At 49.1% G+C, this 19,398-nt stretch overlaps 4 protein-coding genes and 3 non-coding genes across 9 annotated transcripts; 4 read left to right on the top strand and 3 right to left on the bottom strand.

Moving 5' to 3' along the window:
- Positions 1-355: 355 nt before the first annotated feature.
- Positions 356-2,929, bottom strand: SURF6 (surfeit 6). The gene is made up of 4 exons (XM_061352349.1): positions 2,806-2,929; positions 2,176-2,391; positions 1,512-1,603; positions 356-1,072 (listed from the first exon to the last, which is right to left on the bottom strand). Exons 1-4 carry the CDS (start codon positions 2,915-2,917, stop codon positions 404-406), a joined length of 1,089 nt encoding a protein of 362 aa, XP_061208333.1. The 5' UTR covers positions 2,918-2,929; the 3' UTR covers positions 356-403.
- MED22 (mediator complex subunit 22) lies at positions 2,260-9,371 on the bottom strand. 2 transcript variants are annotated; one of them, XR_009725279.1, is made up of 5 exons: positions 9,204-9,371; positions 8,925-9,005; positions 8,414-8,622; positions 4,025-4,343; positions 2,260-2,391 (listed from the first exon to the last, which is right to left on the bottom strand). XR_009725279.1 is itself a non-coding variant. In XM_061352350.1 (4 exons), the coding sequence occupies exons 1-4, from the start codon at positions 9,324-9,326 to the stop codon at positions 4,145-4,147; spliced, it is 612 nt and encodes a 203-aa protein (XP_061208334.1). In that variant the 5' UTR covers positions 9,327-9,371; the 3' UTR covers positions 3,419-4,144. The 2 variants fall into 2 exon arrangements, 1 of the variants encoding a protein (XP_061208334.1); XM_061352350.1 differs by lacking the exon at positions 2,260-2,391 and having other exon boundaries at positions 3,419-4,343.
- A 566-nt stretch (positions 9,372-9,937) lies between these two features.
- RPL7A (ribosomal protein L7a) lies at positions 9,938-13,717 on the top strand. Its single transcript, XM_061352324.1, has 7 exons — positions 9,938-10,118; positions 10,563-10,712; positions 11,567-11,707; positions 12,014-12,093; positions 12,437-12,567; positions 12,995-13,064; positions 13,555-13,717. Exons 1-7 carry the CDS (start codon positions 9,938-9,940, stop codon positions 13,657-13,659), a joined length of 858 nt encoding a protein of 285 aa, XP_061208308.1. The 3' UTR covers positions 13,660-13,717.
- Positions 10,421-10,492, top strand: LOC133212042 (small nucleolar RNA SNORD24). The gene has a single exon (XR_009725362.1). It is a non-coding gene; the product is annotated as a small nucleolar RNA SNORD24 (small nucleolar RNA).
- On the top strand, positions 11,776-11,852 carry LOC133212041 (small nucleolar RNA SNORD36). The gene has a single exon (XR_009725361.1). It is a non-coding gene; the product is annotated as a small nucleolar RNA SNORD36 (small nucleolar RNA).
- On the top strand, positions 12,288-12,360 carry LOC133212038 (small nucleolar RNA SNORD36). Its single transcript, XR_009725358.1, has one exon. It is a non-coding gene; the product is annotated as a small nucleolar RNA SNORD36 (small nucleolar RNA).
- A 788-nt stretch (positions 13,718-14,505) lies between the features above and the next one.
- LOC133211761 (surfeit locus protein 1) lies at positions 14,506-19,352 on the bottom strand. 2 transcript variants are annotated; one of them, XM_061352351.1, is made up of 9 exons: positions 19,242-19,352; positions 18,429-18,510; positions 18,187-18,314; positions 17,739-17,821; positions 16,764-16,955; positions 16,392-16,464; positions 15,847-16,009; positions 15,131-15,266; positions 14,506-14,888 (listed from the first exon to the last, which is right to left on the bottom strand). In XM_061352351.1, the coding sequence occupies exons 1-9, from the start codon at positions 19,302-19,304 to the stop codon at positions 14,822-14,824; spliced, it is 987 nt and encodes a 328-aa protein (XP_061208335.1). In that variant the 5' UTR covers positions 19,305-19,352; the 3' UTR covers positions 14,506-14,821. The 2 variants fall into 2 exon arrangements, with proteins under 2 accessions (XP_061208335.1, XP_061208337.1); XM_061352353.1 differs by having other exon boundaries at positions 14,580-14,888; positions 15,131-15,212.
- Between the last annotated feature and the right edge of the window lie 46 nt (positions 19,353-19,398).

Here is a 19,398-nt window from a genome sequence, read left to right on the forward strand (position 1 = left end):
CCGCCAAGCCTCAGCACAACAGCAGCGCCGCGCGGCGCACTGCAACGCGCCGGGGCAGTGGCGGCATCCTCGTCGCCATGGCAGCGCGGAGGGCGGGGCCTCGGGACGCCCCGCCCCGCCTAGGGCAACCACGGCGCTAGGGCTCCGCGCCTCCTCCAGCACTGCGCCTGCGCCTGAGCAGCACCCCCCCTGTTGGGACAATGATGATGGCGATAAATCAGCCAGAAGGGGACAGGAAATTTAACGGCCAAGGACACAACGGGCTGGCTTATTACAAAGTTTATTACAAAACCACCGGGTTTCCTCGAGCACTGCCTGCTTGGGCCGCAGTGTCAGGCAGACAGACAGACAGACAGACAGACCGACCATGTCCCATCACTCCCCACCTGGCAGAGCCCCACGCTCAATTCAAGCCAGCTTTTTTCAAGTCTTCTGGCAGAACTCGGCCTTTCTTCCGGGCCCTGGCTTTCTTCTTCTCTATTCTGTCTTTCTTCTTCTTCTGAATGTTCTTGCGACGCTTTTCCTGCCGCTGCTGCATCTTTTCCACCACTTTTTCTGTACGCTTCTCCCACTGCCTCTGGTGCTGTGCTTTACGCTTCTCCTTACGCTTCAGGGCTTCTTTCAGGCGCTCCTCGTTGTCACGAATCTTCACACCCTCCGCCTTGTAGAGAACATTTGTCCATTTCATCTTGTTCTCTAGCTCCTGAGCTTTCTTCTCGTCCTTATCCTTGAGTTTCTCCAGCTTATTCTTCCTGGTCTCCAGCCTGCTCAACAGTTGCTTGTAGTTTTTGCCTGTCAGAGGAGTGATTTTGCCTTTCACTGCTTTCCTCTTTTCTTTCTTTTTCTGGATCTTGCTCAGCTCATTCTCTTCATGGACTTCAACCCTGTTGAAGACGATTTCAGCTTTGCTCTCCTTTTTGCTTTCTGGCTCTACCGGTACCTCCTCAGTTTCTTTCTTCTCTGTTTTTGCCTTCATCAACAGCTCCTTTCTTCGGCGTTTCTTTCTCTCTCTCTCATATTTCCTTCGCTGCCTCTTCTCCAGGACTGCAGGGGGCAATTCTTTGGCATCATCCTAAGAAGGAGGATGGACATGAATCAGGAGCCTTACAGGAATAAATCAGAATTAAAAGTGGGATGTCCTCAAGTTCCCAATTTCAAATCTCTCACAAGGAATGCGTGACTTGTGACAAGGAGTCATGGGCTCAGCGTTCAGAGACACTAAGCACAGTAAAGGTGTTTCAGACCCCTTAGTCTCTCTCAACACCCTATGGCTATGCTCCCTTTCAGGTTCTCAGTGCTCTTCTTACTACAGATCACTGGGGGCTCTGTTCCCTTAGCCGGGCTCTGGCTCTTCTCACATACCAGAGAACACCCCAGCAACACCCCCTGGCACTTCCTGTGGGGATGGACAGAGCCCAAACCCTGAGTTTTGTCCCCACACCCCCGGAAGGCCAGGGAGAATGCCTATTGCATTAACACATGTATGGATACATGTTAAAGAATTCTCATACTTGTCCAGAAGCTTTTTTAATCTTCTCATGTAGTCTCTGACGCAAGAGATTTATTGCAGAAAGGGAAGAGGAATCCAGGTCACTTTTGCTCCCTGAAAACAAGAGGAAGAAAACAGAAATACTTAAATGACAGCACTAACTAAGCAGAACTTTCTGTGGCTATGGAAAAAGCTCTGAGAACTCTGCAGATGCTGTGAACAGAATGGAAAATCTAAACAAGCCAAAAGTTTCTATTTCATTGGTTTCTTTAGAATTAATTCGCCCTTTTCTACCCATATTGACATTTAGACACAGCCCGGCATGCTCTGTGGCTGTCAGAAGACAAGTACCTGTCTGGTGGAAACTAAGACACTGATGATACGTTTTCTTGGTGACCAGGCTTTTTAGGCTGTCAATGGAAAGCTGAGCTGGCATGGCAGAGACTGCAGCAGAGGCTTACTAGATACACTAAAATTGCAGCTCAGGCTAAATGCATTTTCCCAAGAGCCACCCAATTTCAGTATGTGCACAACAGCTTTGAGGGCACATGGAATATGCAAAGATGTTTTCAATTCAAATGAACTTTTTAAAGGCTTTCTGAACTACACGTGTGTGAAGCAACCAAAAAGCAGCTACCTCAGCTCACGACACTTTAACCTGACCATGGCAATGCTGGCATTCTCACCTGTGACCAAGCTCTCACTTCTGCTCTGTGCAGCACTGTCTGGAGATGCTTTACTGGCCTGAGGGGTTGCCCTCTGTCCCAGAGCAGGTTTGCTCGCGTTAGACACCGTCTGTTTGACTGAAGGTGTGTTCACCTTCTCAGCTTGCTTCCTGGGTTTCTTTCTCTTCTTTTTCTTGATCTGCCTACCAGCATCCTCAGACTGCCCTGGCTGAGGCACTAGAAGGCAAAACCAAATCACGCAAACCAGCACAACATTCCCACTTCACAACGTCAAGGTATTACTAAACACTGAACTTCCAGTATTTCAATGGTGTACCTTTAAAAATTACATATTATAGGGTTTATTTAAATAGCCCAATAACATGCTTGTACACTTCAGTGAAGTCCCAGTTCCCCCCCATCCAATCGCCACGTGTATAAAGTGAGCAGAGACTACTGCTTCCCCTGGGTAAGACCGCAGAGTGCTCAGGAGCCCCGTGTTGCAGCACAAGCAATGGGGTTTGTTCCTTACAAACCGGCACAACAGCCTCCCCTGGGCCAAGCACCCGCGGAGAGAGAGGCGGCTATCAGGAGCCAGGCCCCGCGCACCGGCCCGGAGCGGCAGAAGGTGAAGCGCTGCGGCTCCGTTACCGAATTTCCTCTTCCGCGACTCCGGCGCCAGCTGCGCGCGGACCCTCCTGGCCAGGCCCTGCAAGTACGAGTCCTGCGCGGCCAGGCTCGGCCCTGCGGTCAGGCCTTGCATCGCGGCGCCACTGCTCCTCGACACCCCCGCCTTCCGTGCCGCCGGCAGGACGTGACTTCAGCCCGCACCGGGCAGGAAGTGACGACAGCGAGCCGGCGGCGGGCCCGGATTGGCCGTGGCTGGTCCGGGGGACTGCGCGCGCAGCCTGCGCGGTGTTGGCGGACAGGGCGGTACCGCTTCCCGGCGCCCGCTCGCCACGGCCGTTTCCAGGACGCCGGTTAAAACACACGAGTGGCAGAGAATACAAAAGATACACTTTATTGAGTGACTGAATTACAAAAACGAATGGAATGAAGGAAAACCAAAACGCACGTGCTCAGGAGCGCGGCCCCGGGCAGAGCACTGCAGGTGCAAGAAGCCGTGCTCCGAGGGCTCGGCACGGCCCGAGGGGGAGGCTACTGAGATGGGAGGAAAGTACGACAGGAACAGCAGAACCACACTGCTCTGCACACCCCACTGCCCAGTTAGACACAGCACGGGCAACACAAACACCAGCGTCCCACTAGCTCACACAGTGTTAATAGAAACTTTATGTGTTAACACTGAGAAAGGAACCAGAGCCTGCCACTGCTCCTGCCAGTGGCCTCTACAGGTGGCATCACCAGGACCTGCCCCATTCCTATGTGCCCTTTGCTCTTCAAAGGGAGTACACTGGTCCTCGGTAAGTGCCTCCTGACAGCCTCTTCCCAAATGGCTGTGAGCAAGTTGGACACTGAAGCCTGCTGTGTAAGAAATACTGCAAGGTCCTTACTGTCCTGTGCAGCAGAACAGAGGCTGATGGATGCCATCCTGAGAGTTTTAAAGCAGCAGGATGTCTGTAACCTTGTGAAACAGGGTCAATACTCCAAACATTCACTGCCTCCTGGTTTGGCTCAGGTTTATCCCCAAAAAATTCAACTCCCAATGCTCCAGTGTTTAACTTACTGAGATCCACACAGAAACAAATGGGATATCAAATGAACACCACATGTAACAACATGTAACATAATCATGTAAAAGCAAACCTGACTCTAACTTGTTAGAACAATCTCTTACAGGAGAAGAACACTCTTGGCAATGTCCTGCGGTGGAGAAGGCACTGTGGCTGTCCGGGGAGCAGAAACCTACCTGCACACACAGCTCCAGTGCCTTCTCCTGGCCATGGGCGACGCTCCTCAATTCAGCAGGCGGAAGACTTCCAGCAGCACAGAGCGCTGGAGGAAAGCGCTCAGCGGCAGAGGATGCTCCTCAGGAGTGCTCGGCGGGGCCTGCGCCGTGCCCGTGGCCGGAGGGGGGCGCTGGGGCGGAGCTCTGCGCGGCGGCCGCGCTCTGCTCTGCTACAGCCGCCGACAGAGGCATGGAGAGGCTTTCAGGAGACAGCGTGGTAAAGTCTTGTCTCCAGTAGGCTTCGCACAGCGGGAGGTCGTTGCTGTCACACAGACTGTAGCTTTATAGAACAAACAACCCAGTAAGGAGAGGCAGCAGTGCAGTAAGGCGGGGGGGGGGGGGGGGGGGTAGGCAGGGGAGAGCAGGACAGAAGCAAAGCATTCAGAAAATCGCAAAACATGGCTCCTAGATGCCAGGCCCAGGTTCAGGAATTCATCACAAGCCTTGTCACATCCGCCTTCCCTAGGTCACCTGCTCAGGGCTGGTCTTGAACCTGATGGGTCTGGTGAGATCAGGGGCACCTCAGAGACAGAATCGTTGCTACAAACTGAAACAGAGCTCAACTCTAGTCCAGATGCTCCAAGTCCCTGAAAACATATGGACTGAAGTTCTGGCACCCCATAGGAATCATGCTACCGATCTGAGTGAGGCAAGGACCTCACCATCATTATTTTACTTGGAATTAGATCACAACCTAACTGAGAAAAAAAAATACCAAATCCTGCTCTAAATTTCAGTATAGAAAACACCCCTAGCACTATTGGCTTGGGGTCCCTCTCTGTCACGACACAGAAGGAACTGATGCACACCTCTTCAGAAAAGCTCTGCAGCAGCTCTGGGTCTTCTCTTGAAGCTGCCCAGACCACAAGGCACTGAAGGCTCCTATTCAGCAGAACCTGAGCCAACAGCACTGCTAAAAGCAGCTGCTGGGTTTGCCCACTGCAGACTGTGGAGCTGGGTGAGCCAGCACTGTGGGAAGGGATGTTTTGTACAGAACTGGCTAACTCTGGTCTGTGCTCTCAGAAAAAGACAAGGTGGAAAGGCCAAATCTATAAAGGAAAATTATGGAAGAAACCGCAACAAAATCAAAACAAATTCCTGAGAGGAAGGAGCTGCACACACAGGAGACACCCAAGACAAAATGAGTGCTAGAGCGAAAGCAGCTTGTGTTCAGAGTAAAACAAACCCAGTGGGTCAAATGATTTTGTTGTTGCAGCTTTATTTACATTTTTAATGTATGGACTTGAATAGGTGCTTCAGGAAATATTTTAAGTGTAGAAATACGAGACACTTCAAATTGCACAAGCATGAAACGTGCTGAGATCTAACCCCACACTCAAGACAGACTCCATGGTCCCAGAGACAGGAACAATGGAACACAAATGCAGGCTTGGGGTTGAGGATGAGAGAAGTCAAGCTGGGCTTGGAGTTACTGCTTTGGGGAATAAGCACACAAAGCATGAGTTGCAAGCATCTAGCTCTGAGCTCTTTTCTGGCAGCATCGCCCACCGGGTTTGCAGCAGAAGTGAGAAGGCAGTGGATGCAGGTTTTGTACCTGGAGCCTTTGTAAAATCCCTTAGAAGATCACCCTTCCCCCCAGCCCCCAGCACACAGTGCAGCTGGGTTCAGCTAGCAAAGACCTTCAGGACCTGACCAGAACTACAATTCCTCTTCTGTCAGCCTTAGACCTCAGGCCAGGCTTTCCAAGGAGAACCTGGTCACAGCATCCACCCCATATGGGCAGGGGAGTTACTAACAACATTTTAGCTCTGTCAGAAGCATAACCACTGCTCGTGCTACTTGAGATAGAACAGTTCCAAAAGTCTGAGCTTCACCTCTCATCTTATGCTCCTCAAAAGTCAGGGTCAACAAGCAGCTACTGCTCACCATAGCCCGCTGCTACTCTGTCCTTTGACTGAGGTCTTCTCAGTGCATGGAAGGGACTTCACTACCCCCCTCGAGGCATGCAGCCAGGTCTATGCACAGGGAAACTGCTGAGAAGCATCTTTAGGAAACTGTCTGAGCACAGGAACTGAAAGCAAAGATTCCTTCAGAACAATCTTTAAGTTTCAAAGACCTGCTTTCAGGTCTCCTCATCAAAACCCTCATGTATGCAATAAAAGCCTATCAGTGAAACCTGGCCATACAACTTCAACACATCCTGTTAGTTGCTCACTATGGCAAGGGCCTGCCTCCTAAGCCCCTTTAGCACAATGACAGCGACAGACCTGGACAGGAGACACTCCCTTCCACAGGCTTGTCACAGTGGTCAGGAACAGAGCACAGAGAACAAAGCTCTGCAGCCTGGGGCAGCTCTGTGCGGCTGCAGGGAGCTCACTTTGCTGCAGCCTCCCCTGGAGGAACAACTAAAATAAACCAGTGACCTTCAGGGGCACTGGCACATGGGAGAAAGGCCGGCAGGATGCCTGTGTGGAACCCATAGCTGGACCTCATGGGACTGCACCCTTCTTAAGGCAATCCTGTGGACTCAGGACCCATGAGGAAGTAAGAGATGGTGCAAAGAGGCAATCGCAGTTGGGCTCCCAGGACCACACAGAATGTGTGTCTGTGGGCAAACCAGCTACTACAGCCATTTGAACATGATTATCACTCTACCACTATGTGACGTAACAGAAACCCTTTTTCTCCACATTAGACATTAAAGTTTCATTAAAAATATCTTAATACCCCAATTATAAAAGGACTTTAAATAAATTAGTACTTCTATATTTACACACATACAATTTCTTTGGTGCAGAAAAAGACGGGAAAGAGCACAGGAAAGGAATAAGTGCTAAAAGCAAATGACTAAGTGCTACATGACAACAGGTTTCAGATCACAGCTCTGCAGAGCTGCTGAGTTTCCTCACCTCCTGACCACTCTTACAAGACAGAACACAAAGGCAAAACCATTTGGTGCATGCCAACACTTGTTCTTAGACAACAGTTCTGTTATGAAGGGTCGCTTTACACGGCACCTGGTGCCAGGCAGGTGAACAGACCATGCCAGCATGGCCACAACCCCCTATGCCAAAGGTCAAAGCTACTGACACACAGCAGTGTCAGTCTGGTGACAGCATGGTGACATACGTGCACATGTGAGGCACTATCAGCCACAGCATGTCACACTGTTGTGTGGATACAGCCTGTGTAGGCGATGCACCCCTGACCCATCAGAGCCTGGGCTGGCGTGTGGGTTTGCGACTGTCACTCTTCATTGCTGTGCTGTTTCCAGGATCTCTTGCTGCCCTTCCACCCAAGAATGACCAAAGTTTGAAAAACAACCGTAAACATCTACCTCTAGTTCTCTTCCAATGTCACAGGAGTTCCTAAGCTATGTCATATCAACATCTTTTTACTCTTAAAATACACACATTACTCAAAACCAATGGCCTAACTTCCAAAAATATTGAGCAATTAAGGTTTAGTTGCCTTAGCTCAGGTTACAGGCATTCAGCATTTTTAGAAAGAAGGGAAAGGCAAAAATAGAAATCCTGGGCATTAGAATTTTAAGTAAGGTTTTTAAAAGCTAAGCTTTTGTTTGGAAGTCATAGCATTATTGCACTGACTTTGCTTAGCTCGGACAGTACAGCCGAATTAATCAGCTTCTCAGTTGCTTTCTCTCACTTTTCATTTACTGCATCATCAACTAGAAGTGCTGGAGTGCATGACAGAAGATAAAATAAAAAGATAGTGTGTCTAAATCTTCCAAAGCCTGTTTTCTAAGTATTTTAAAAATATTAAAAATCCCACAAATCAGTAACAATTTGTTATTCTGTAGAAAATCCTACCGCAATGCTTCATTATTCAATGAAACCAAGCAAGTCTCTTACATTCATTTCAAGCGCTCACCCCCAGAGGACTCCAGGAGGCCGGGGACTACAGGGGAAAAGGCACAGTGTGTGACCAGGTCACTTGTGAAAGCACTCACTATGAGAACGTGCTGATCTCCTCTAACATTAGAACCCAGCTCAGCAACCTAGCCTCTCTGGAGACAGAGGCTCCTTCAGAGGGATACTCAGACAGAAGTCTATACTCCCAAGGAAACTCATCTCCTTTTACAATGATTACAAAGGAAGCCTAAGCAGATTATCTGTCAAATCTAGAAAAAAAAAGCAGGGACCTAGAGTTGGATACTGTGAACACCTCCTTCCCTATGATATTCATACCCTGTAGGGTATCCACAAGGAAAAGACAGTTTAATTGCAGAAAAAGAGTTTGACCTAATTAAAAACAGGAGTAAAGTTTTGCTGGGAACATTCTCAAGACCTGTACTTTAAGGACTACTTGTTTGTCTGGACTAACCTCCCCATGGAGTCATGAGGCAGAAGGCCACTGCCCTATTTGTACCTGGAAGAGTAATATTCTTCTTCTAGTTCATACAGGTCAATGGAGACCTCATCCCGCAGTGCAATCAACTTCTTGTCACACTCCTCCTGCAAGCTTCTCAGCTGCTGGTTGCGCTGGTTGATAGCTTCATTCACAGAGGGGAAATCATTGAGGATCAAAAACTGCTTCAGGTCAGACACAAGTTTCATCAGAGACTCACCAGCTCGCACCTTGTAGCAGAAAGAAAAACCACAGCGTATCAAAACTGTGCTTTGCTCCAATTCTAAACCAAGATCCCCTAAGCTGCTCCTTCAGCCCAAGCTTCGAATAAAGTAAAAAATCCCACATTCCACGAGGATTCTGACAGAAGCCTGCAGCTGACAAGCCAGGCTACCCCACCTTCCCCAGCCACCCCAACGACCAGGATACTTTGCTAGCAGCAGTCCTTGTGAGCGTTATAAAGGCTGCCCTAGGTGCAACAGTGCATCCAACAGCACCTGCCCACTGCTTTGCACAGCAGAGCGCTACTCACAATGTTGGCAGCTCTGACGTGCATCTCGTAGTTGTCTTGTTCACCCTGGGTTGCTCGAGAGACTTGAGTTTCGTCTTCAATCTAAAGAGAACCGCGCACACAGCCGCCTTCACACACAGGACCCTGGACAGGACCGCTGGCTTCCGCTCCCTCCCTCCCTCCCTCCCTCCCTCCCTCCCCACCACCGCGCTCGCGTGCCTCCACACCCCCCCTTCCGCGGCCCGGCTGCCCGCTGGCGATGCGGGGGCCCCGCAGCCGGGAGCGCGGCCCCGGGCGCACCTTGGCCGTCTTGACGATCTCGGTGAAGTTGTCCAGGATGGACCTAACGTCATCGCGGAGCCGCTTGTTGTACGACTGCAGCAGCGTCTCCTTGCTCTGCGGCAGCGCGCGCGCCTGCGACATCACGGACGCCGCGCCGCGCCGCGCCGAGCCGCGCCGAGCCCCGCCCCCCCCGCGTGCCGCCGTCCTCTCGCGAGACGTCGCGCCCCGTAGATATTTCCCGGCAGGCGCTGCTCATCCTTTCTCTGTCGCAGCCCAAGATGGTGAGGGGCCGCGGGGGCAGGGAAGGGCTCATCCGCTGCCATCCGACGCCATCCGCCGCCGTCGCTGCGCCGCGGCCCGGCGGGGAGGACCGCGCGGGTGTTCGGTAGCCTGGCGAGGGGGGTGGAGGGGTGCTCGTGCCCGGCTTGTGGTAAGCGGGGATGGCCCGGGGAAGGCCGAGTCTGGGCCTCCTCGCCCGCACCGGAGCGCAGGGACTCGGGACTTCGCTCGGCTCGGGCTGCATCGTTTCTCCCAGTGTGTGGCTGATCCCGCGCTCGTGGGGCAGCAGCTCACGGTGGGCGTTCTGGGGGCGCAGGACTGCGGAACGCCAGTGGCTGCGCGGCCGAGGGGATCAGCACGCGGGTTTAAGCGGTGGCTCTGGCAGGGAAGCTCGTAAACCTTTTGAAGCCAAAGGGAAAGATTTGTTCTCTCTGGAAGAGTAGGGCTGGGCTGGAGGCTGCCGGGCTGGAGAAATGCATTTCCGGGGGAGTGAAAGCTCTTTGAGTACGAAAGGGTGTGTTTGCTTCTTGCAGCCGAAAGGAAAGAAGGCGAAGGGCAAGAAGGTGGCACCAGCCCCTGCTGTAGTCAAGAAGCAGGAGGCCAAAAAAGTTGTCAATCCCCTCTTTGAGAAGAGGCCCAAGAACTTTGGTATTGGTAAGTGAGTGTTTGGGCTACTCTCTCAACACGGGGGTTTGTTAATAGATGTCGAAATTGTAAAGAGGCATGTACTGTAACAAAACTTTGGAGTGGAGACAGTGATAAAGGTACTTAACTTTGCTGCCTGCAGTTAAGTGCTGCTCTTCATTAGGGCAGTTATGTGGTGGCTGGTTATGGCCAATGTGCTGTTTCCTGTACTGCCTGGATTCATTCCATGGTTCTGTTGGGATTAATCTTTACTTTTTGCATGTGGTATGGTAACTCAGTTCAAACTTCGGTAGTGCCATCTTTGTACAGTGTGCAGATGATGTGAAGAATATTTGCTATCTGAATGATAGTGCTGACATATCACCACCAAGATCTCTGATGCACTCATGCCTGTTCCATGCTGTTGCTCTATGGCTGTGGAACAGCTGTGCATTAAAGGGTCTCTATTCCCAGGACAGGATATCCAGCCAAAGCGGGACCTCACGCGTTTTGTGAAATGGCCGCGCTACATCAGGCTGCAGCGCCAGAGGTCCATCCTTTACAAGCGCTTGAAGGTGCCTCCTGCCATTAACCAGTTCACTCAGGCTTTGGACCGCCAGACAGGTAAGGATGTGCCACGTGCAGTTGTCTTGACCTGGGTCATTGATGGGATGTGCTTCAGAGGAGGAAAGAAACTGAAATAAGACGTAACTAAGGTAAGCTGGGGAGAATCTTTGGAAGCATTTTAGGGAGGCTTTAATAGTGATAGGGGTGGTGTGATACCAAGCTGCTGTCTGAATTTGCTGGCTTAAGTCTTGATGGCTGCTGTGTACCCTGAAAAGGGATATAGAAAATACCAGAGGTCCCACTTAAGGATACAAACACAGGGTTGTCTCAACTGCACGTTTCCATCGGAGGCTGTTCTTCTAGCTTGCTGCAGAACCACCTGCGGTTCTTCATGTGAATAAACGTAGTTTGAGCAATGTGTGGGTGTACAGGCCTTGGGGGAATGCTGGCATCTTGCAGGCCGACGTTAAAAAAGAGCTTCAGTGTCTTGTGTGACTATTTACTTCTGAACAGAGCTTCAGTGTCTTGTGTGAACTATTTACTTTCCAAGTGCTAGTGTCTATGCAAGACATTTCTGACCTATATAGAGCAATTTCTTCATAGATGCTGTAATAGAAGTTGCTTGCTTTAAAGGAGAAAGTGCACCACATTTAACTGTAATTGCTGAGGGGGTCCACAGGCATTTTCTTATCCAAAGGGGGAAGGAAGAAGCTCATTGCCAGCAGAGGTGCATGTAGAGGTAAATAGGTGGTCTGGAGGTGCTCCTCTTGCACTGTGCAGATGATGCTGACCTTTTGCTGTCTAAATGCACTTGATGACAACTACCAAGATCATTGACGCATTTCAGTACTTTCAAAAGTAATGCTTAGCTTTTTGGCCTGTGCAGCTGACCAGTGGATGTTCTTTTCCAGCTACGCAGCTTCTGAAGCTGGCACACAAATACAGGCCAGAAAACAAGCATGAGAAGAAGCAGAGGCTGCTGGCTCGTGCTGAGCAGAAAGCTGCAGGAAAGGGAGATGCTCCAACTAAGCGGCCACCAGTTCTCCGAGCAGGTAACTTTGTACATGGACTTGAGACTCTGAAAAGTCTCTGCTTCAGCCAGGCAGGACTGGACAAGCTATTGCAATGATGTATGAATTTCTTCACCTGATCTCAAAGTGAAGAGCAAAATAGACGAGCTTTTTAACCCTGAGCTTTAGCAGATTGTCCAGGGAATATCTTCTGAGTGGATGTGGAAAGTTTCATAACTTCTGTAATGAATCCGGTATGGAGTCTGAGCTGGTTCTATGAGGCTGACATGAAAGCTCTGATAAATGGACTGAGTGAAATCAAAGCTTACCTATTTTTTTTTTTTTCAGGTATTAACAGTGTCACAACTCTGGTGGAGAACAAGAAGGCTCAGCTTGTAGTTATTGCCCATGATGTAGACCCCATTGAGGTATGTGTATTCACCTAGTACATCTTACAGGCTACGCATGTAACCCAGGCTGAGGCCAGAACTGGACTTGGGGTGAAAATGCATTTTAGAACAAACTTACTGTGTGAAAAGGGAGTGCATAAAAATATATTTACCCACACTGGAATGCATATGCATGTTCATAGTTGTCCTGGTTTTACAATGAGGCTTGGCCCTTGCAGTGATGTGTGAATTTCTTCACCTGAATTAATAGTGAAGAGCAAAACAAGCTTTTTAACCCTGAGCAATTGCCACAGCCCAGGCTAATCCAAAGAACAGACAGATGTTCTCCTTAAGTTCTACATCATGCTCCTTTTCTTTTTAGCTGGTGGTCTTCTTGCCAGCCCTGTGCCGCAAGATGGGAGTGCCATACTGCATTATCAAGGGCAAAGCCAGACTGGGGCGACTGGTTCACAGGAAAACATGTACCTCTATTGCTTTCACCCAAGTTAACCCGTAAGTGTTCTGTGATCTGAGGTGATTTTCTGTGGTAGAAAGCAGACTGTCCATAGGCACAGGCTGTAGGGCAAGTGGATAGCAAACCTGTGTCTGTCTAGTATAAAATAGTAAAACTAAACTGTTACTTCTGTAACATCCGATACATACGGCCTGTTGTCTAAAGAACATTACTGGACCTTGAAAATACAGATTATTTTGGTTTACCAAAATGAATGGTTACTCTGAAAATACATAGATGGAACTACTAACCTTAACCTGAGCAGTGCAGATTCCTGAAGTATTGCTAGGTGGAGTGGTTAAGCCTTTGCAGATGATGCTTAACCTGAAAAACCACATTGCTACTATGAGCTTTAAATGCTGAGGCAAATCATTTATGGAAAATGTTAAATTGAGGCTTTAAAGGAACTAAAATTGTCACCAACAGGGAGGATAAGGGAGCCCTTGCAAAGCTGGTGGAGGCTGTCAAGACCAATTACAATGACAGATATGATGAGGTAAGATTCTTTGTGCTGCTAGCCTTCTCTTTCATCTTACACTGTTAATATCCCAAAAGCTTCCTAGTGAAATGCAGATTATTCCAGACATAGTGAAATCAACTTAAAGCCTGTTCAGTGTGTTGTACCAAGATTTGCTTATGATGCGTGCAGATTCTTTGCCTCAGAGCAGGGTAAACATGAATACTGTCACCAAGTTAGAAGTCAACAGGGTTAGGATTGTAGTGAGGGCAGCAGCTTCTGCTGGGCTTGACTCCATCCTGAGTCCAGAAATTACATGATGGCTCAATCCAGCACCATTCTTGGGAAAGACTTTTAAACTTTAGTCTCTGTGCTGCCCAGAGATTTAGTTCACTGCTTGAAATGTGTAAGACTCCTAGTTGAGGGAGCTCTTCCATTTGTGCAAAAAGGAGTGGAATTGAGCAGGTTGGTTGAATGGTACATTTAAGAGGTGGTATAAGGTACCTAACTTGTTACTGCTTTTTTGCAGATCCGGCGTCACTGGGGTGGTAACGTCTTGGGTCCGAAATCGGTGGCTCGCATTGCTAAGCTTGAAAAAGCAAAGGCTAAAGAACTGGCTACTAAGCTTGGTTAAAGATGTACTGGATGGCTCCATGTTTTCTGTACATAAAAAGAATAAACACTCGGATTCAGTTTTGGTGGTCTCTGTTAATGGCAGTGTTCCAGGCAGTGGGTAGTAGCACAGTGGCTTTGCCTTACCTCCGTTTGCCTTCATCAAATGATTGAATAGGGCCACACAAACAGCATTATGGAGCAGGTACTTGGAACAGCTGCTCTTAACTACTACTCCTCTGTAACGATCTGTGTTCTTTAACACAGTTCATCTACAGCAGCTCCGACGCATATACACTGTGATCATACAGTTGAATGTACTGGGCTACTTTTGGCTTTAAGCCTAGTCTGCATATGGAAGTGTGTCTCAATTGAAAATTGATCCAGGACATCTCCATTAGTACTTATGACTGGGTTACACTATGGGTGATAAAGGGTGATGCTTCATTTTAGCAGACTAACCAGATAGACACCTCATATGGGCAGGTGCCTCGTGCCTCTGCCAGGGCAGGAATGGACAGGGAAGGCAGGCTGAAAGCAGGGGGAAATCTAGACCACCTTGTGCTCTTTCCTCCGTGCTGACTTGGTCTCTTGGTATTGTGGGAGGCTGCCATGTTTTACAAGGCTATAGAGGTGGGAGCTGCTGCTTGTTTTCAGTAGCCCTCAGCATGCTTTTGCAAAGCCCTAGGCTGCCTGAGTCACCTTGACTTGAGCATCTGCAATAGCTGTTCTTTTGGTCACTGGATGCAAGCTGCACAATGGAAGTCACGAGGCAAGCACATGAAATATGTCTTTGTTTATTCTGATGCAACTGCTATGAACCACTCCTGACTGACAAAACCTTTCCATCGTTTGGAAGGTACAGCTGTGGAGAAGTTAAAATGTTGGAGCTTACCACCAGCCACAAAAGAAACGTATCCTTAAGATTAATGTGTAAGCCAGCTTCCCTGAAGTCTCAACTGACACTTTCAAATTCAGTGCTTCCAAGCTGCAGCTAAATAATGCTGGCAGGAGCTTAAGAGTCAGCATCTGTTACTTAAAGTCTATTTGCAGCTTGATAGCTGTGCACCTTTACTGCACATGTTGCCCTAAAACTGTGCTGCAGTTCCTCAGGACTGATCGGGCTGCTATCTTCCAGAAAAGTCTGCTCTTGACTGCAGTACAGAAGAGACTTGCTCTTCCCCTCATAGAGGTATCTTCTGTACAAATTTTCTGTACCACAGGAATGCAGTTGTAGCACATAAGCCGTACCTATGAAAGAAAACTGCATTTACACCTTTTCCAGATGAGCTGGACCTTCCTAAGTCTGGTGCAGTGCAAACCCCATAGTTATCTCAAATCACCTTGAGGATGTTACTTGGGTTAAACCTTCAGATTATTACAGCTTAAGAGCTCATGCGGTTGCACTGATGCAGGAGCCAGAATGCGAGGCAGAGCTTCACATGCAAAAGAAACTTGTGGAAGGTCAGCCCCATGCTGCCTGGGTAACTTACCAGGTGATGATGTACTGCATGTGCTCGTTTCTCAGGCTCACTCGTGTCTGGCCTCCAATGGGCCCTCCAGGAACTGTGCTTCCTGCAAGTACAATAGGAGTTAAACCTATATCTGCATCATGCAGAGCTGTCCTTGCTGCGGGGTGTGAAGGTGTTAATTTAGATGGATGCTCTGCTCCTCTTCCTCAGGTTATGGTATTCCCGAATCAGCAGCAAAGCCAGAGCTGTAGGGCAGGCGGCAAGGGGCTGGTTGTGCTCAAGGCATTGACCACCACCTGCACCTCTGCTGAGCATGTTGCCATTCCCCAGCGCTGGCTGCCCAGCATAGTAGAATGGTTTGTGTTGGAAAGGACCTTAAAGTTCATACAGTTCCAACCCCCTGCCACGGACACGGACAACTTCCACTAGAGCAGGTTGCTCCAAGCCCTGTCCAACCTGGCCTTGAACACTGCCAGGGATAAGGCAGCCACAGCTTCTCTGGGCACCCTGTGCCAGCGCCTCAGCACCCTCACAGGGAAGAGCTTCTGCCTAAGAGCTCATATCAATCTCCTGTCTGTCAGGTTAAAGCCATTCCCCTTGTTCTGTCACTACACGCCTCTGTAAAAAAGTATCCAGGTTTCTTGTAGGCCTCTATAACCTTGAAAATAGCAGACCTAGCAGAAAGGGAGTGAGACCTATGGAAACTGGATGTGTGGTCGGGTTTCTCTGTGACTTACTGAAGTCGGCATCGAGAAAGATGGGCTCAGCACCTGTCACCTCTGCCATAGCCTGCAGGTCCCGGTAGTGCCAGCGGTTTTTCTCGATGTTGTTTTCAGGCACAAAAGGTTTTCGGGTTTCTGATAATCTCACTACGCCAGTGAGATCAATTTCATCTTCAATCTGAAATGTGGAATGCAGAGGGAAAAAAAAAAGGAATCTTGCAAGATTTGTTTCATTTTCTGGCATACCAAGTCCTGGTAGAACAATTCGGCACCCGCGGGGTCTGGTTACAAAGGAGTTGCGCCTTACAGTGAGGCACTGCTGTAACACAGCAGGGAAAGAAAGCAGATCAAGCTCCTTTTGTTTGTAAAAATGTTTGCAAAACACATTTACGTAACACAAAGGTGGGAAGAAGAGGTCTGCCTTCTTTGAAAAGCACAATGACTACCATAAGTAAACTCCAATGACGCTGAACATGGCTGCTGCCTTTCTTGATTTTTCTGTAGTGCCTCTGTAACCAGGGGGCAGAGAGCAACAGGCCTGGTCCCTGTGTCCCTCTTACCTGTCCCTTCAGCCTGGTCTCCGGTTTCAATTTCTTTTTGGGCACAAATCCTCGGTTGACTAAGATCGTGACCCTAGAATTACATAAAGAAATACAGCTCATGAGTGGAAGGAAATTCATTCCTGCTGCTGCTGGCTAGAATGAAGTATGAAAGAAAGAAGGAACCCATATGTTTAGTGCCATGTTTTTGTCATCTGAGTGCACATTATAGGGGAATTTAAACACAATTTCAAATCAAGCCTCAGTGACCAAACAGACTGAGAGATGCCTTTTAAGGGAGAGGGAGCCATTTCTATAAACCCAACCACTACGATTCAGCTTTTCACAACAGAAGCTGGTTGCTCACATGAACCAAGACTTTCACTAACTTACCCCAGGTCTGTGCAGTAGAAAGGAGTAATGACATTTGCACCATTCTCTGGGTGGGACATAAGCCGTGTGGCTGCTTTGGCCTCTTGCTCAGGTTCTACAAGTGACCGTGGCAAAATATAGAGCTCCTTGGAGTGGTCAAAATGGCCCCGGACCTTTACAGGTCTGTACTCCAACTCCTTCAATTCCATGGGGCTGCATGGAAAAATTTGAAAATAAAATCATGGCCAAATAAAATAATCCCAAATCAAATTAGGGATTTTATACGGGATTCTCCTTTTCCCAAATGGTTCACTCTAGAGACAGCTGACAAACAAGCAAAAGATAAACACCTCATGGAATAACCATCTGACTTAACATTTATTACTGTCCCAGTGAATCAGAGATGCTCATGAGCAGGCAGAATGCAGTCCTTTTCCATGGTACCTGTGACCCACATGCAGCTGCTCAGCAGGTGGATACAGTGCACATATGTCCAGCCCACAGGGAGCATTGCTCTCCTATCTGAGACCATGACACAGAACAACTCAACTTTTTCACAGCTGTGCCATATGCCCAAGTGACCTTAAAAATTTCTCTCATATCTGACACAACTGCCTCACGCTTGGGGCAGGGCCAGTTATCCAAGACTTCCTGTGGCAGCAATAATTCCCTTGGGACATCACAGATACCAACTACCAAGCCCTCCTTCTCCAGGAGGACTACACTACGCATGGTACGAAATACATACCATGTTCTCCTGAACAGACATTCATGCTTTTTACTTGCATTTGCAGTATCCCACAGGGAAGCATTCACTTATTCTTTTACTATAAATAAGTAACAGGATATCTTTCTAATTTGCTCGCACATCCCGATTCCCATCAGATTCCTTCATTTTAATGCAGTTTAATTTAGAATAAGGTCATTAGTGCAGGGATCACTTCTACTATCCCCAGCACACTGTCAGTGCTCTGCAGACAGTGACAGCTTCCATACTCTAATGTCAGAGGGATGGGCTCTGATGTAATTCTTGACGCCAGTTGTGCAATCAAATCTAATTTCCACTTTCGTCGCTGAACCTGAAAATACACAAACAGAAAAGTAGCTCCTCAGGGTGGAACAGAGCAATGGAGTAACCCCAGTCAGCCTGAAAACCTTTGCCACAAGTTTCTTGTCAGACCTTGCCTAAAGCAGGGGAATCGGAGATATGAAAATAGAGGCTACTGACTTGAATTTGATGAAATATTTACACGGAAATAAAAGTGTAAAAAACCAAGAATCTCTCCTTTCAAAGACTTTTAAATGAAAACTTGGAAAACAGAAATTTAAATTAACAGCAAATCTTTCCCCTACGAGATTTGAACTACATTAAACAGCCAGAGATGGAACAAGCTGACAGCCCTCAAGTGCTTATCTCTTGAAAAAACTGAATATTTATTTGTACCTGCCATGTGCCGAGACAGAATGCAGACAGAGGGACCAGGAGAAGACCCCATTTGAGTAAGGTATCTTCTCCAGTTGCATCAGCAGCTGTTGTAGAACTTTGTGGTCTGCAGAACCTCAAAAAGACACCTGAGGAAAACAGAATGAGGATCAGGATTTGTACAGGAGAAGCGATGCCAAATTCCTGCAAGAAATGTCACCTCTTGGTATGAGGCTGAAACAGAACAGAAACCCACACCTTACCTTTAGTCTGCTGGACCAGACCAGAACCTGCTTTAGTTAGGGGATATCCAAAAAAAGTTCTTCTGATCAAGCAGTGTGATATCTACATGAAATATGAAAGACAAGAAAGATCCTTTGTTGTGTCTCTGCTTTGTAGAATTTGTATCTAGATGATATTATTTGCTCAATGGGGCATGAAATTTTGTTTACCTGTGGATTTAAGTTTCCTCTGAGCAACTGCCTGCTTGTGAAACACTATTAGTGAGGTTATAATAAAATATGCTTATTTATTTAAATCAAATTGCAGTGATGGCGCCGGCCATAGCACAGCACATGAGCTTTCCCTTCCCATCCACGCTATGGGCACACATCCGCACCAGCCTAACCCGGTTTTGCAGTAACTGCCAGCGCGGCACCTGCCCTCCGACCCCGCTGGAGGGCACAGGGGCACATTTACAGCCTTTCTGCCGCCGGTTCGGCGCGCTTGCAGCACCGCTGAGTGCCACGGAGTGAAACCGGTGCCCTCACCCGCCGCGGGGGGGACACCAACCCACCGCAGCCAGACCTCGGGCCCCGGCAACGGAAGGGCAGCGGCTGGGCGAGCTCGGCCGCAGCTTTTGTAGCGCCGAGCACCGCGAGGAACGGGGTCCGGACGAGATGGGGGCCTTATCCGGCTGAGGCCGGCCCCGCTGCCCTCGGCCGGCCCACCCCCGCTCCCCCCGGCCCGGCCCCACTTCCTCCAGCCCGGCCCCGCTTCCCCCAGCCCCAACTCCACTCCCCCCCTGTCCCGCTGCCCTCGGCTCAGGCCCAGGCCCCGCTCCCCTCTGCCCTCACCCGCCCCCGGCGCTCCCGCAGCACACGCGGCCCCGCGTGCAGTAGCAGCCTCCCCATCGCCATGGCAACACGAACACCGCCACTGTCCCCCGCGACTCCCACGAGCCTTCGGTCCCGGATGTCCCGGCGTGGGCGGGCTCCTCTCTGACCGCCCCTC

This window comes from Neopsephotus bourkii, unplaced genomic scaffold, assembly GCF_033783945.1.
Source record: "Neopsephotus bourkii isolate Nb327-2 ecotype Australia unplaced genomic scaffold, CSIRO-AGI_Nbou_v1 NB_659, whole genome shotgun sequence".
NCBI classification, from domain to species: Eukaryota; Metazoa; Chordata; class Aves; order Psittaciformes; family Psittacidae; genus Neopsephotus; species Neopsephotus bourkii.

Coding starts and splice junctions, on each gene's coding strand:
- SURF6 (XM_061352349.1), bottom strand. CDS start 2,917: ATGCAAGGCCTGACCGCAGGGCCGAGCCTGGCCGCGCAGGACTCGTAC. Junction 2,392..2,805: donor GTCGCGGAAGAGGAAATTCG/GTAACGGAGCCG, acceptor TTTGCCTTCTAG/TGCCTCAGCCAGGGCAGTCT. Junction 1,073..1,511: donor TTAAAAAAGCTTCTGGACAA/GTATGAGAATTC, acceptor CCTCCTTCTTAG/GATGATGCCAAAGAATTGCC.
- MED22 (XM_061352350.1), bottom strand. CDS start 9,326: ATGTCGCAGGCGCGCGCGCTGCCGCAGAGCAAGGAGACGCTGCTGCAG. Junction 9,006..9,203: donor AGATCGTCAAGACGGCCAAG/GTGCGCCCGGGG, acceptor GGTTCTCTTTAG/ATTGAAGACGAAACTCAAGT. Junction 4,344..8,413: donor GAAGAATATTACTCTTCCAG/GTACAAATAGGG, acceptor TGTTCTATAAAG/CTACAGTCTGTGTGACAGCA.
- RPL7A (XM_061352324.1), top strand. CDS start 9,938: ATGCATTTCCGGGGGAGTGAAAGCTCTTTGAGTACGAAAGGGTGTGTT. Junction 10,713..11,566: donor GGCTTTGGACCGCCAGACAG/GTAAGGATGTGC, acceptor GTTCTTTTCCAG/CTACGCAGCTTCTGAAGCTG. Junction 12,568..12,994: donor GCTTTCACCCAAGTTAACCC/GTAAGTGTTCTG, acceptor TGTCACCAACAG/GGAGGATAAGGGAGCCCTTG.
- LOC133211761 (XM_061352351.1), bottom strand. CDS start 19,304: ATGGCGATGGGGAGGCTGCTACTGCACGCGGGGCCGCGTGTGCTGCGG. Junction 18,315..18,428: donor TCTGGTCCAGCAGACTAAAG/GTAAGGTGTGGG, acceptor TGTTTTCCTCAG/GTGTCTTTTTGAGGTTCTGC. Junction 15,267..15,846: donor CTTTCTCGATGCCGACTTCA/GTAAGTCACAGA, acceptor CACACCCCGCAG/CAAGGACAGCTCTGCATGAT.